Source organism: Leucopleurus acutus (assembly GCF_964270905.1).
Source record: "Leucopleurus acutus genome assembly, chromosome: 1".
NCBI lineage: Eukaryota > Metazoa > Chordata > Mammalia > Artiodactyla > Delphinidae > Leucopleurus > Leucopleurus acutus.
In genome coordinates, this window is record NC_139142.1 from 75,322,757 (window position 1) to 75,339,677 (window position 16,921).

At 37.5% G+C, this 16,921-nt stretch overlaps 1 protein-coding gene across 1 annotated transcript in view; it reads right to left on the reverse strand.

The window, feature by feature from the left end:
• RPGRIP1 (RPGR interacting protein 1) overlaps window positions 1-16,921 on the reverse strand; it is a gene marked incomplete at both ends in the record, with an annotated part of 65,965 nt that overhangs the window by 19,792 nt on the left and 29,252 nt on the right. The window contains one exon of the mRNA XM_082850240.1: window positions 4,794-4,891. Coding sequence (XP_082706366.1) covers window positions 4,794-4,891 — 98 coding nt within the window. The remainder of the gene's footprint in view (window positions 1-4,793; window positions 4,892-16,921) is intronic.

The window sequence follows — 16,921 nt, forward strand, 5'->3', positions numbered from 1 at the left end:
AAAAGAAAAATGTATTCTTACCTTACTTGCAACTAATCCTGGGACAAATGATCAGAAATCCATATCAAGTTTACTCTGATAACAAAGGTGAATTAGGAGGATGAATAAAATTAAAATTTGAGCAAGGTACACATGGAGGCTTTATTCATTCCTATTAGATTGAACTATATGAAATTGAAAATAGTCCATCATTTTTCATCTATAAAAGTGATAATTTCATATGCCTTGTTATGGACTGAATATTTGTGTACCCCTCAAATTTTGTATGTTGAAACCCTAATCCCAATGTGATGGTACTTGGAGGTGGGGCCTTTGGGAGGTAATCAGGTCATGAGGGTGGAGCCCTTGTGAATGGGATTAGTGCCCTTATAAAAGGCCAGAGAGCTGGCTTGCTCTCTTTCTGGCACATGAGGACACAATGAGAAATTGGCAGTCTGCAACCTAGAAGGAGGCCCTCACCAGAATCGGACCTAAAGAAGTAAATTTCTGTTGTTTATAAGCCACCCAGTCTGTGGTACTTCATTATAGAAGCCTGAATTGACTAAGATATGGTTCAATCTAATATTTTTCTTTGCTCCAGAATCCTTTACATGAGCTGGTTCCATTATATAATCTTATTGGGACTGAACAGCAAATATATATATATATATATATATATATACACACACACACACACACACATATATTTATTTATTTATATTTATATATACACACATATATATAATTAGTAATATTAACCATACTAACAACTGAAATATATATTAACTCATTGCTAGCAGAGCCCCTAAGAGCAGTTAGTTACGCAGCATTAGTGCCAGACAGACAGCTCCCTTTGGCTTATTCAGGTGTGCTAGATAATTTGGGGGTGGGGGGAGGGCAGATTTCCTAAAACTAATTAGCATACATAAGGGGTCAAGACATTTTCAACCCCTGAAATTAAGAGTATAAGAAAAAAGAATAAACTTTGAGGTCCTTGATATACACTACGGCTAAAAGACAGTAACCTGAGGCTACAGAGCAATGGAAATGATTGCTCCCTTCTCATTAGGAGCTGTTAAGAGGGGGGAGGGAAAAGTTATATGGTCCACTCAGAGTGGGAGATTGATTCCTGAGACCAGGAATGGAACTTCATCTGGAGGAAACCATATGGTTTGGGTTAAGATCATTTTCTGGGGATTCTTGGAAGATAAGTACAGAAGGCCTTTAGGAACCTTGTGCTAATTAACAGAGACTCCTGCGGAACAGTTCTATACATATCCCATCATACAGGAACTGTTCTAATTCTGGACTAAAAGACAGGGAGTTAAAGACCCAAATGTACTATGATTGTTTTGCTCTTTTAGCAGTACAAGAGAAAGACATTTCGTAAAGGTCTTCCTTAAGTCATACTGTTCAACCTATTCAATTGACCTTCAGGTAGAAGGAAAATGACACCCCTCTGCCTCAATCTTCTCCCCTTAGGGCCTAGTCCTTCCTTGTAGGGGCCACTACCAGATCATAGAAGCTTGCATTTAAGAACTAGCGTATTTCATGGGCTTCCCTGGTGGCGCAGTGGTTAAGAATCCACCTGCCAATGCAGGAGACAGGGGTTCAAGCCCTGGTCGGGAAGATCCCACATGCCGCGGAGCAACTAAGCCCATGCTCCACAACTACTGAGCCTGTGCTCTAGAGCCCGCGAGCCACAACTACTGAGTCTGTGTGCCGCAACTACTGAAGCCCGAGCGCCCTGGAGCCAATGCTCCGCAACAAGAGAAGCCACCGCAATGAGAAGCCCGCGCACCACAATGAAGAGTAGCCCCCACTCGCCACTAGAGAAAGCCTGTGCACAGCAACGAAGACCCAACGCAGCCAAAAATAAATTAAAAAAAAAAAAAGAACTAGCGTATTTCAGAGAAGACAGACTGCTGCCACCATCAACATCATCATCACTATAATCTGGTGCTTAATTTGTCTCAAGTACTGTATTAAACCTTTATCACACATTACCTTATTTAAATCTTGCCACACGGCTATAAGTTGGGCACACTTAATATTACCACTTTACAACCCCATTGTTCACAGCACCACTATTTACAATAGCCAAGACATGGAAGCGACCTAAATGTCCATCGACAGATGAATAGATAAAGACGTAGTATATATGCACAATGGAGTATTAGCCATAAAAAGAATGAAATAATGCCATTTGCAGCAATATGGATGAATCTAGAGATTATCATACTAAGTGAAATCAGACAGACATACAAATATCATATGGTATCACATATATGGAATCTAAAATATGATACAAATGAGCTTATTTACAAAACAGAAATAGACTCACAGACATAGAAAACAAACCTAGGGTTACCAAAGGGGAAAGGGGGGGAGGGATAAATTAAGGAGTATGGGATTAGCAGATACAAACTACTATATATAAAATAGATAAACAATAAGGACCTACTGCATAGCACAGGGAACTATATTCAATACCTTGTAATAACCTCTAATAGAAAAGAATCTGAAAAAAGAATATATATAACTGAATCACTTTGCTGTACACCTGAAGCACTGTAAATAAACTATACTTCAAGAAAAAAAAATCACCACTTTACAGATGAGGAAACAGAGTCTAATAGAGGTTCAATAACTTCCCCAAAGCGGCATAGATATTAATAGCAGAGACTGGATCTAAACCACTTCTGTCTAAAACACATTTCCATGCTCCTAAACACTACACTCTCTTGCCTCCTCCTTTACCCTGGCTGATTCCAGGCACAAAAGGGACAGAGCTCACGTACTGCCTCTGGACCTTCAACTCCTTCCATCTTTCGCGCCCAGCTATTTTGAAATACAAAAAGGATTGAGTATCAGGCAGAAAAGACAGGGCTGGGCCCAAGGACAGCCTATACACCTCCTTGTTTTGCACTTAATGAGACCATGACACATGGAGAAATGGCATCTAAAACAGAAACTTTGTAGCATCTGAACAAGAAACACTGACCATGAAAACCATGGCGCATGCCCAATAAAAATGCAGATTGCCAATGACCCTGTATGACCTTCCCGTGTGGTTGACTAGTAAGGGAAAATTTAAAGGAAAACAGTTCTTAGAGCACATGTACAGTGGCTCCAGGAGACAAAGGCGTAAGACTGGGAGCTGATGCAACCTGGTGCAATCTAGGCCACACCTCAACCGTCCTCTCAATGAATATTCCACCCCTAATCAAAAAGACCCCGCCCATTCAAAGGGCTAAGAAAATAAGATAAAAGGGGGATCAAAAAACCTTGTGGTATGCTCCGCACTTGTGAGGATGCCTGCACTCTTCTTTGAGTGTGTAACGTTCACTTCAGCCTCAATAAACTGCTTTTTTTTTTAAAAAAAAAAATTTATTTATTTATTTTGGCCGTGGCACACAGCTTGCGCCATCTTAGTTCCCTGACCAGAGATTGAATCCGGCCACGGCAGTGAAAGTGCCAAGTCCTACCACCGGACTGCCAGGAAATTCCCCTGCTTCTTTGTTCTCTTTGCTCCTCAGCCTGCGTGTTTTCTTCTCCTTTGTATTCTATGTTCCTTGGCCAAATTCTTTTGGACAAGTTGAACAAGAGTCTGGACTTTTGATAAAGCTTTTCTGCTATCAAGTATATGTGTGTCTGTGTTGTAAGTTTAATTTGATAACAACACTAATTTTTACTAAGTGGGATCAGTTTTCATATTTAGTTTATCCAGCAACATTTTTAGGTACACAAAAGTTTTCTAACAGGAGATCTTATTTAAGAGCCTTTAATTTAGGGTAATATTTTTAACGTCATCTGTCTGACTTGTAGTTCCAAAATTTGCTGACCAGCTGACTGCTTTTTGGGTTGATCTGAGATGTGCACGGTTTAGAAACCTTAACTCAAGTTCCAGTTCTTTCAGTAACTACTGCTACAATGCTGGACATATCACTTGGTTTTCTTCACCTTTATGATCTCTAAGGTGTTACTGTCTAGTTCTAATTCTATGGCTCTGATCTGTCTTACAAACATTTCTCAAGATATTAATTACAAAATGTCTAAAAAAGATATAACAGATAAAAGTTCAGAAAATTAACCCTATGCTTTTCTTTACTGTTTCTAATTAAGCTCATAATCCTCAGTTAGATTTTAATCTTTCATTCAGCCACTCATTCAACAAATATTTATTGAGTGCCTACAAATGTACCAGGGAGCATTCTAGCAGCTTGAAAGTGATCGTTTTCTACCTCATTTAAAACCCCACAGTATTCCAATACAATGACTGTGAGTATATTTGTGGATATTTATTCATAGATTTGTGTGTGTGTGTGTGTGTGTGTGTGTGTATCCTCAATTAGTTCCAAAGCAGATCTGAGGTCGAAATGTTTAATAAATAATTGTAATTAAAGGTTGAGTAAAAACCTTCAGAAACTGAATGATCTCTTTGAGCCCTCCCACAAGGAATCCTTCTAGCCTCCACCTCCCAAAGTAAACCTGCTCTCTTTAGGTAGATTTAAAGAAAGGGGCATCACTTAGGCTGGGGTGAATCACGATATACAATGAAGGAGGCAGGCAAGGGATCCAAATGGGAGAGAGAAGTGTTGAAGTCAGTCCTTATTTATACCAAATCAAGAAAATGATCCTTTCATCTGCCTGTAGTGACTTCCATTCACTTGCAACACAAATTTAAATAACTTGAATTTCCTATCTGGTTCATTAAATAAAACTGGATTTGAATGTCACACACATGGCCATTAAGCACACTGTCATTACTTACAATTTTGGCTGACGCACAATGATTACCCCAGTATACTTACTGCCTTAGGACATTTCTGAGATACAGGTGTTACTATCTCATCACTATCTGTAGTTTGTGCTTCACTGACTTCAGAAGCTTGTTCACAGGATTCTTTATCTGCCAGAGAAGAGACTAGAGTTACAGAACTGTTTTGGAGTACCCTGTCTAGCCCAGAAAAGACCCAGTACCTACATCTTTAATCTTCTGTTTAGTTACTAGTTCTGAGTACCTAGATTTTGGCTGTAATCACTAGAAACAAACCTTCTTTTTTAAAGTTTCACTTATTCAGAAGCTTGCCAAACACACAGGGTTCACTTCTGAAAAAAGAAAGGGAAGGAAAGAAGGAAGGGAGGTAGAAAGAAAGTTTTGTCCTTTTAGGGGATGGAGAAAATTACCAAGCCAAGGAAAAACAGTGCAATCAGGGTGTAGCAAACTGTATTTTACAAAGACAGCGTCAAACAATATCTCTCATCCCACATGCTCTCTTTTGTACAATGTGATCTTGATACTCCTAATACTTTTTTTTTTTTTTTTTTGCAGTACGCAGGCCTCTCACTGTTGTGGCCTATCCCGTTGCGGAGCACAGGCTCCGGACACGCAGGCCCAGTGGCCATGGCCCACGGGCCCAGCCGCTCCGAGGCATGTAGGATCCTCCTGGACCAGGGCATGAACCCGTGTCCCCTACATCGGCAGACGGACTCTCAACCACTGCACCACCAGGGAAGCCCCCTAATACTTTTTTTAAGGTAGGTATTTTTATGTTTATATATATATTTATTTTTAGATTTTTATTTTATATTATAGTTGATTTACAATGTTGTGTTAGTTTCAGGTGCACAGCAAAGTGATTTATGTATACATATACATAAAAAGGATCTTTTTCAGATCCTTTTCCCATATAGATTATTATAGAGTATTGAGTAGAGTTCCCTGTGCTCTACAGTAGGTCTTTATTGATTACCTATTTTATATGTAGTAGTGTGTATATGTTAATCCCAAACTCCTAATTTATCCACCCTGCACCTTTCCTCTTTGGTAACCATAAATTTGTTTTCTAAGTCTGTGAGTTTGTTTCTGTTTTGTAAGTTCATTTGTATACTTTTTTAGTATATCGCTTATATAAGCGATATAATATGATATTTGTCTTTGTCTGCCTTACTTCACTTAGTATGATAATCTCTAGGTCCACCCATGTTGTTGCAAATGGCATTATTTCATCCTTTTTTATGGCTGAGTAATATTCCATTGTATACATATACCACTACTGAACCCGTGTGCCACAACTCCTGAAGCCTGCGTGCCTAGAGCCTGTGCTCCACAGCAAGAGAAGCCACCACAATAAGAAGCCCACGCACTGCAACAAAGAGTAGCCCCCGCTCACCACAACTAGAAAGTCCGTGTGCAGCAATGAAGACTCAACACAGCCAAAAATAAATAAATTAATTAATTTTTTAAAAAAGAAAGAAAATACATCTAAATATGAAACAATTTTCACAGAAAACCAACAGGAAACTGCCAGAAGATCTCTTATAGAACTAAAGCTTCAAGAAAGATCTCCATGTAACCAGGTAGGATGGGGGGAAAAAAAAAAGAAAGGCGTCAGGATGGGACTGGTGCCCCTGGGAGTGATCTGTGATGGAGGGAATGTCCACATGGGCTGGCCCTGGCCCTGGGGAGGCTTCTTGCCTGCTGAGAGGTCTACTGGGACAGACAGAGGGCTGGAGGGGCTTAGACTCTGTTTGCAAGGACTGTGCTTATGCTGGCTTGCTAGCAATCAGGATGGAGAAAGACCAGGGCTGATGGCTGCTGCCTTGTCACACTTCCCTGACCAAATCGTGTGCTGGGAGGGCTAATAGTACATGCAGCAGCTGGGTGCTGAATCTCAGATGGATGGACCCTGGGAGAGGACTTGGTCTAGCTGTGCGGAGACAGTCCAGAGGGCCTTGGGTGTGGTCCAGGCAGAACCTTGGAGGTGATTATCAGCACACTGATGGGGGAGGGGTCTGGCCATAGTGGACTTTGTTGGCATGCACACTGGGTGGTGCCACAGAAACGAATGTCTCAGGTGGAGAGCCCCTGGGGAGGAGTAGGCAGCAGTTGTTTCTTGGCAGTAGTGCTCCAGCTCCATTCACCCCACACAGAAGCTTAGAGCCGGCTCTGGGGCAGATAGGCCCTGGGAGAGGCCTGCTACAGAGGCAGCCCAGGTTGCAGGTGGCAGCACAACCACCTTGATTCCTGCAGCCACAGTGCCTTGGCCCCCAGCACCAGCCCACTCCACACCATAGCCTAGCACTAAGTCTGGTACAAATGCAACAGAGAAAGGGTTGTGACCTTGAGTTGATTCTGGTCAGAATCATGGATGCCTGCACCAGTGGGACATAGGTTGGCTGTGACCGCATGGGCTTTACATGCTTCGGTGGTCACCTCCTTTGGGGCAGGGCACACACTCAAGGGCAACGGACCTTATCGAATACGACCCTCAAGGCTTCTACTCCAACAACTGAGGAGTGGACCCTACCCCTGACAGGGCTGTTACTGCCATGGAAAAAAGAGGAGGCCCCACCCCAAATCCAGGGGAGGCTCTGGACACCACAACACAAATCCCACCCCCTATTAAAAGGATAATGGCCAACACACTCTGAGGAAAGGTGTGGCTAGCATCCATGCAAAAACCAGTCCTCACAACAAAAATATTGGACTCACACAGTCTACACACAGATGCTCCCACATAAAAATACCCCTTCAAGACCACAGTAGATAACTGTTTCTCCTAAATTCATAGAGACAGAGAAAGTTAGGTAAAATGAAAAAGAAGAGGAACTACTCCCAATTAAAAGAACAAGAAAAATCCCATGAAAGAACAAATAATGAAACAGACCTCACCAGTCTACCAGACCCTGAGTTCAAAAAGGAGGTAATAATCATGCTAAAGGAATTAGGAAAGATTATTAATAGAAATGCAGATCACTGTAACAAGGAACTAGAAACTATAAAGAGGAACCAATCAAAATAAGACAACTCAATTGCCAACATAAAAAACAATATAAAAGCAATGAATAGCAGACTAAATAATGCAGAAGAAGGAATAAGTGATCTAGAAGATAGAATAATGGGAATCATCCAATCAGAACAGCAGATAGAAAGACAAATAAAAACCAAATGAAAGCAACATATGAGATATATGGGATCATTAAAAGCATCCCAAACTACACATAATAGGGGTTCCAGAGGAGAAGAGAGAGAGAAGGGGATCAAAAATGTATTTGAAGAAATTCTGGCTGAAAACTTCCCAAACCTAAAGAAGGAAACAGATATCCAGGTACGGGAAGCACAGAGGTTCCCAAACAAGATGAACCCAAACAGATCCAGACCAAGACATATTATAATTAAAATGGCAAAAATTAAAAATAAAGAGAGGATTCTAAAGCCAGCAAGAGAAAAACAAAGAGTCAGTTACAAGGGAACCCCCATTAAGGATATCAGCTGATTTCTCTGCAGAAACTGTGGGCCAGAAGGAAGTGGTATGATATATTCATAATTCTGAAAGGCAAAAACTTGCAACTTAGATACTCTACCCTGCAAGATTATCATTTAGAACAGAAGGAGGAAGAAAGAATTTCTCAGACAAGAAAAAACTAAAGAATACAGCAATACTAGACCTACCCTAAAGAAATATTTAAGGGTCTTCTCTAAATAGAAAAGAAGAAAGAATCTATAGGAAAGGGAAAATCACAATAGAAAAGGCAAATATATAAAAGGATTGAAGATCACTTAAATAAGCCAGTACATAGACTAAAAACAATCAAAAATTTTTGTAAAAGTGATTGTAACTCTAAATAACAGCAAAAGGATGAACATGAAGATGTAAAATAGGGCATCAGAATCACAAAATGTGGGAGAGGGGAGTATAAAAATATAGATCTTTCAGAATGTATTTGAACTTCTTTGACTATCAGTTTAAAACAAATAGATGTAGTTATGGGTCAACATACTAGAAAACCAGGGTGACCACAAATCTAAAACATACAATAGATTCACACAAAAATAAAAAGAAAAGAACTCAAGCATAATACAAAAGAAAACCATCAAACTACAAAATAAAAAACAAAAATAAGAAGAAATAAATAAAGAAGAACTGCAAAATCCACTGGAAAGCAAGGTTTTAAATGGCAATAAATACATATCTATCAGTAATTACTATAAATATCAATGGACTACGTGCTCCAATCAAAAGACATACAGTGGCAGACTGGATAAGAAAAACAAGAACCTACAATATGCTGTCTACAAGAGATTTACTTCAGGGTGAAACACACATAGGCTGAAATTGAGCGGATGATAAAAGGTATTTCATGCAAATAAAAATAACAAGACAGGGGTTAGCAATACTTACTTCAGACAAGAGACTTTGAAACAAGGTCCATAAAGAAAAACATAGAGGGACATTATAATAATAATAAAGGGATAAATACAAGAAGAGGATATGACACTCATTATCATATATGCACCCGATATAGGAGCATCTAAATATATAAAACAGATACTAACAGAGATAAACGAAGAAATGAGTACAATAATAGTAGGAGAGTTAACACCTCACTGACATCAATGGACAGATCATCCAGACAGAAAATCAATAAAGCAACAGAAGTTCTACACGACACAACAGACCAGTTGATTTAACTGATATCTACAGGACACTACATCTAAAAGAAAAAAACCCAGAATACATATTCTATTCAAGTGTGCATTGAACATTCTCTAGGATAGACCACATACTAGGTCACAAAACAAGCCTCAACAAATTTAAGAAGGTAGAAATTATTTCAAGCATCTTTTCTGACCACAAGGGTATGAAACTAGAAATCAACCACAGAAAGAAAAACAGGAAAAGAGTAAATACATGGAGACTAAACAACATACTACTAAAAAACCAGTGGGTCAACAATGAAATCAAAGAGGAAAACAGAAAACATCAAGACTATGAAAACACAACCTTACAAAATCTACAGGAGGCAGTAAAAACAGTTCTAAGAGGGAAGTTTATAGTGATACAGACCTTCCTCAAGGACAAGAAACATTTCAAATAAACAACCTAACCTACCACCTAAAAAAATTAGAATAAAAAGAAAAGCCAAAGTCAGTAGAGGGAAGGAAATAATAAAGATCAGAGAGAAAACAAGTAAAATAGAAATTTAAAAACCAATAGAAAAACATCAGTAAAACCAAGAACTGTTTTTTTTAAAGATAGATAAAATCAAGAAACCTCTAGCCAGCCTCACCAAGAAGAAAAAGGAGAGGACCCAAATAAACAAAATGAGAAATGAATAAGGAGAAATAACAACTGATACTGCAGAAATACAAAAAATCATAAGAGACGGCTATGAACAGTTATATGCCAACAAACTGGACACCTAGAAGAAAAGGACAAGTTTCTAGAAACATACAGCCTGACAAAACTGAGTCAAGAACAAACAGATAACTTGAACAGACTGAACAGTAGAAGTGAAATAGAATCTGTAATAATAATTTTTAAAACTCCCTGCAAACGAAAGTCCAGGACTGGATGGCGTCACTGGGGAATTCTACCAAACATAAAAAGAACTTACACCTATCCTTCTCAAACTATCCAAATAATTGAAGAGGAGGGAACACTCCCAACTTCTTTCTAAGAAGTCACCATCATCCTGATGCCAAAACCAGACAAAGACGCTACAAAAAAGGAAAATTACAGGCCAATATCTTTGATGAATATAGATGCAAAAATCAACAAAATACTAGCAAACAGAATCCAACAACACATTAAAAGGATCATACATCATGATCAAGTTGGATTCATCCTAGGGCCACAAGGACGGTTCAAAATACACAAATCAACCAATGTGATACACCACATTAACAAAAATAAAGACAAAAACCACATGATTATCTCGATAGGTGAAGAAAAAGCATTTGATAAAATTCAATATTCATTCATGGTAAAAACTCTCACCAAAGTGGATATGGAAGGACCATATCTCAACATAATAAAAGCCATTTATGACAAACCCATAGCCAACATAATATTCAACAGTGAAAAGCTGAAAGCCTTCCTGCTAAGTTCAGGAACAAGACAAGGATGCCCACTCTCACCACTTCTATTCAACATAGTAATAGAAGTCCTAGCCACAGCAATTAGACAAGAAAAAGAAATAAAAGGTATCCAATTTAGAAGGGACGAGTTAAAACTGTCACTATTTGCAGATGACATAATACTCTATACAGAGAACCCTAAGGTCTCCACACAAAAACTATTAGAGCTAATAAATGAATTCAGCAAGGTAGCAGGATATAAGATTAATATACAGAAATCTGTAGCATTTCTTTACACTAACAATGAGATATCAGAAAGAGAAAGTAAAAAAAAAAATCCTGTTTAAAATCATGTTAAAAAAATAAAATACCTAGGAATAAACTTAACCAAGGAGGTTAAATATCTATATGCTGAAAACTATAAAACACTAGTAAAGGATACTGAAGATGATTCAAGAAATGGAAAGATATTCCACGATCTTGGATTGGAAGAATTAATATTGTTGAAATGGCCATACTACCCAAAGCAATCTACAGATTTAATGTAATCCTTTCCAATATACCCATGACATTTTTGACAGAACTAGAACAAATAATCCTAAAATTTATATAAAACCTCAAAATACTGAGAATTGCCAAAGCAATCCTCTGGAAAAAGAACAAAGCTGGAGGCAGAACCCTTCCACACTTCAGACAATACTACAAAACTACAGTAATCAAAACAGTGTGGTACTGGCACAGAAACAGACATATAGACCAATGGAACATAATAGAGAACTCAAAAATAAACCCACACAACTACATTCAATTAATCTATGACAAAGGAGGCAAGAATATACAATGGAGAAAAGACAGTCTCTTCAACAAGTGGTGTTGGGAAAGCTGGACAGCTACGCATATATCAATGAAATCAGAACACTCCCTCATATCATACACAAAAATAAACTCAAAATGGTTTAAAGACCTACATTTAAGACATGACACTATAAAACTCCTAGAAGAGAACTTAGGTAAAACATCCTCTGACATAAATCAAAGCAATACTTTTTTTAGATCAGTCTCCCAAGGCAAAAGAAATATAAGCAAAAAGATACAAATGAGATCTAATCAAACTTAAAAGATTTTGCATAGCAAAGGAAACAATCAGCAAAATGAAAAGACCACCTACTGAATGGGAGAAAATATTTACAAAATGATGTGATGGATAAGGAATTAATATCCAAAATACAGAAACAGCTCATAGAATTCAATATCAAAAAACCAAACAACACAATCAAAAAATGGACAGAAGGGACTTCCCTGGTGGTCCAGTGGGTGAGACTCTGTGCTCCCAATGCAAGCGGAACCCAGTCAATCCCTGGTTCCCCGACCAGGGTTAGACCGGGTTTGATCCCTGGTCAGTGAACTAGATCCCGCATGTATGCCTCAACTAAGAGTCTGCATGCCACACTAAGAAGTCTGCATGCCACAACTAGAGATCCTGCGTGCCGCAACTAAGACCCAGTGCAGCCAAAATAAATAAATAAACTTTTTTTTTTAATGGGCAAAAGACCTAAGTAGACATTTCTCCAAAGAAGACATACAGATGGCCAACAGGCACATGAAAAGATGCTCAACATCACTAATTATTAGAGAAATGCAAATCAAAACCACACTGAGGTATCACCTCACAGTGGTCAGAATGGCTATCATTAAAAATTCTACTAATAATAAATGCTGGAGAGGGTGTGGTGAAAATGGAACCCTCCTACACTATTAGTGGGAATGTAAATTGGTAAAACCACTGTGGAGAACAGTATGAAGTTCCTTAAGAAACTAAAAATAGAGCTACTATATGATGCAGCAATCTCACTCCTGGGCATATATCCTGAAAAGATGTAAACTCTAATTTTAAAAGACATGCAGCCCAATGTTCATAGCAGCACTATTTCCAATAGCCAAGACATGGAAACAACCCAAGTACCCGTCAGCTGATGAATGGATAAAGAAAATGTGTCATTTATACACACACACAATGGAATATTGCTCAGCCACAGAAAGAAATGAAATATTGCCATTTGCAGCAACATGGATGGACCTAGAGAATATCATATTAAGTGAAATAAGTCTGACAGAGAAAGACAAATAATATATGATATCACTTATATGTGGAATCTAAAAAATAATACAAATGAATCTATATACAAAAGAGAAACAACTCACAGACATAGAAAACAAAGTTAAGTTTACCAAAGATAAAAGGCAATAGGGGAGGGAAATTAGGAGTATGGGATTAACAGATGCAAACTATATACTATACATCAAATAGATAAGCAACAAGGATTTACTATATAGCACAGGGAACTATATACAATATCTTGTAATAACCTATAACAGAAAATAATCTGAAAAAGTATATATGTAAGTGACTCACTTTGCTATACACCTGAAACTAACACAGTATTGTAAACCAACTATACTTCAATTTTAAAAAACATGAGATATCACCTCACGCCTGTCAGAAGGGTTATCATCAAAAAGAACACAAATCATAAATGTTGGCGAGGATGTGGAGAAATGGGAACCCTCGCACATTGTCAGTGGGAATGTAAACTGGTGCAGCCAATGTGGAAAACAGTATGGAGGTTTCTTAAAAGACTAAAAATAGGACTACCATATGACTCAACTATTCCACTCCTGCATATATAGCCAAAAAAAACCCACCATAAAAGACTAATTCTAAAGACACACGCACCCCAATATTCATAGCAGCATTATTTACAACTGCCAAGATATGGAAGAAAGTGTCCATCAACAGATGAATGGATAAAGAAGATATATATACAATGGAATATGACTCAGCCATAAAAAAGAATGAAATTTTGCCATTTGTAACAACATGGGTGGACTTGGAGGGTATTATGCTAAGTTAAATAAGTTAGAAAAAGACATACTATATGATATCACATATGTGGAATCTAAAAAATAAAACAAACTAGTGAATATAACAGAAAAGAAACAGACTTGCAGATATATAGAACAAGCTAGTGGTTACCAGTTGGGAGTGGAAAGTGGGGAGGGGCAAGGTAGAGGTAGAGGATTCAGAGGTACCAACTACTATGTATAAAATAAATAAGCTACAAGAATATATTTTACATCACAGGGAACATACTCATATTTTATAATAACTAAATTGAGTATAACCTTTTACTATTGTGAGTCACTATGTTGTAAATCTATAAAAATTGCCCCGATCTGGACACTCAAATTAAAGATAGATGAATCTGATGTTCAAATCCAGAATCTGCCAAAACAAAACAAAGAAAGCAACCCACAACTGACTATTGAGAGTGACAGTTGAGGTCCCAGAAAAAACAGACCTCCTTTTCATGACTTCGTTTTTTGAATGAAGATATGAATTATATATATATCACTTTAAATATTGCCTCTGTCCCCTTTTTTGTCTTCTCCTACATTTTATTGAATATAGGACCACCTCATTTTATCCTTTATATCTCTTTTCTCTTTTCTGTAGGGTCATTCATTCTACAAAAAAGTAATAGGTCTTCAAGGTTTTGGTGAACTTCATATGAGCTCTCTCAGTGATGTTAGTTACTGGGTCAGATGTTAGCCTTGGTTGTGCTTCTGTCTTACATAAAACATGTACATGTACAAGTCACTTAACCTTGTTATGGATGGAATGTCTGTATCTTAAGTATTTGAAAAGAATTAAAGGTAAAAGCTTTCATTAAAAAAAGAAAAAAACAACCAGAAATTCATTCTCTCACAAGTCTGGAAGCTAGGCATCCACAATCAAATCCGTGCTCACTCCAAAGGCTCCAGAAGACAATCTGTCTTTTTTCTTTTTCCTTGTCTTTTCCAGCTTCTGGGAGCTTCAGGCATTCCTCGGCTTGTGGCCACATCACTCCAATCTCTGACTATATGGTCATGTTGCTTCCTCCTCATCTGCCTGTGTCTCTAATAAGAACACTTTCATTGGATTTAGAGTCTACTCAGATAATCCAAGATAATCGCATCTCAAGATCTTTAATTACACCTGCAAAGGCTTTTTTCAAATAAGTAACATTTACAGGTTCTTAGGTTTAGGATATGAACATATCTTTTTGGAGGTCACCAATGAAACCATTAGATTATTTATTTAAATTATGAATATATTTTAAACCCACAAGCTAATATTTTTGCTTTACACAGTCATTTAAAATTAATCTATATTCTTTGCTTTTCATTCCTAGTTGCATCTTTGTGTTTCCTTCTGGGATAATTTTCCTTCAGCCTAAAGAAAAAACTGTAAGTTTTCTTTAAAATGTAGCTTTGGAGCAAACTCTCCATTTTGATTTGTCTTTAAATGTCTATTGTGTTTTAATTCTGAAGGATCTTTTTGTTGTGTAGAGAATTCTTGATTGGTACTTAGTTATTTTCTTTTAGCACACTGAAATTATCTTGCCACTGGTTTCTGACTACCGTTGTCACTCTTGGTATGTCATTGTCCATCTTACTGATGCACCCATGACTGTCTTTCTTTTAAATGGATACTTTTGGTATTTTCACTTTGATTTTATTTTCTGCAATTTTACTCTGATATATCTAGATTTTGATTCATTTTTACTTATCTTGCTTGAGTTTCATTTTATTGAATATTAATACCTTTTATTTAGTTCTGGAAAACTCTAAGTCATTATCACTTTCAATATTGCCTGAGTCCCCCTTCTTTATCTTCTACTAGATTTAATTAAGTCTAGCTTAGACCTCCTCATTTTCTCTCTTTTCTCCTCTTTAGCATTTTCCATCTTGCCATCTCTCTGTGCTTTATTCTGGATATTTTCCATTTTTCTCATTTTAGTTGTATCTAATCTGCTTTTAACCCATCTATTTCCCTCATAAATTTCTGTATTTAGCAGTTCTATCATTTCTATTGATTCATTTTCAAGTTTGCAATGTATTTTGCAAACATTTTGTAATTGATTCAGGTAAAAAAAATCCACACATAAACATAAGTGGATGTCAAAATTATTAGGTGAAATCTGAGGAAGAATAAGATATTTATATGGACTCAAAATATTTTCTCATAGATTACTTAACAATTACAAAGGGAAAAATGATAACTTTTTGATGGAAAATGTGGCAGATGCTTTCTTAGCCAAGTGATCAAAGTTAACATCACCAATAATGGCACAAACTGACATCACGTACCTCCTAATGTGATGCAGTGAAAAAGGATACAGTATCACTTCTGTGGTATTCCTGTAAAAAATTCATAACCTGAATCTAACAACAAACAAACATCAAACAAATCCAAACTGAGGCACTCTCTACAGAACAGCTCATCTATACTCTTCAAAAATGTCAATATCATGTAAAACAAAGAAAAGATAAGGAACTGTTCCAGATTAAAGGAAACTAAGGGGACATGACTGAATGCAATGTATGATCCCAGATTAGATAAAGGGGGTGAGGCAAGCCTGCTATAATGAACATTACTGAGACAATTGACAAAATCTGAAAAATGGACTGGACATTGGGTAATAACCTATCCATGTTACGTTTGCAAACTTGATAGTTGTACTGTCGTTATATAATATCGTTTTCCTAACTGAAATATACAGCTGTAAGGGGGAATGATATTTGCAAATTATTCTCAACTGCTTCAGGAAAAAAATGATAAATCAAAACGTGGAGAAGTATTAAAAGTTGATGAATTTGAATGAGGGTTTTATTTTTTGTCTTATGCGTGTAGCTCTTATATAATTTTGAAATTATTTTAAAACAAAATGTTTTTAAAAATATATAGTATCAATTTTCAAAGCCCCAGTTCCTTGCTAAAATTTTAAAGTTCAGCTTTCATCTTCATGAAGGTAGTAAACACAGTTGTTAATGCAGGTTGTGGCTGATAACTCCAATGTCTGGAGTCCTAGTGGGCTTCACGTCAGCTCTTGTCTCTCTAGCCTGAAAGTGCTCAAAGCACAGTTCTGCCTCTCAGAGGATAAGAGGCTCAGAACAGTGCTGCCATCAGGGTGCCAGACCAGAGAGGGAAATTCTGCTCTGGGCAGACACCTGCCTATGCTGGGCAGAAACGAG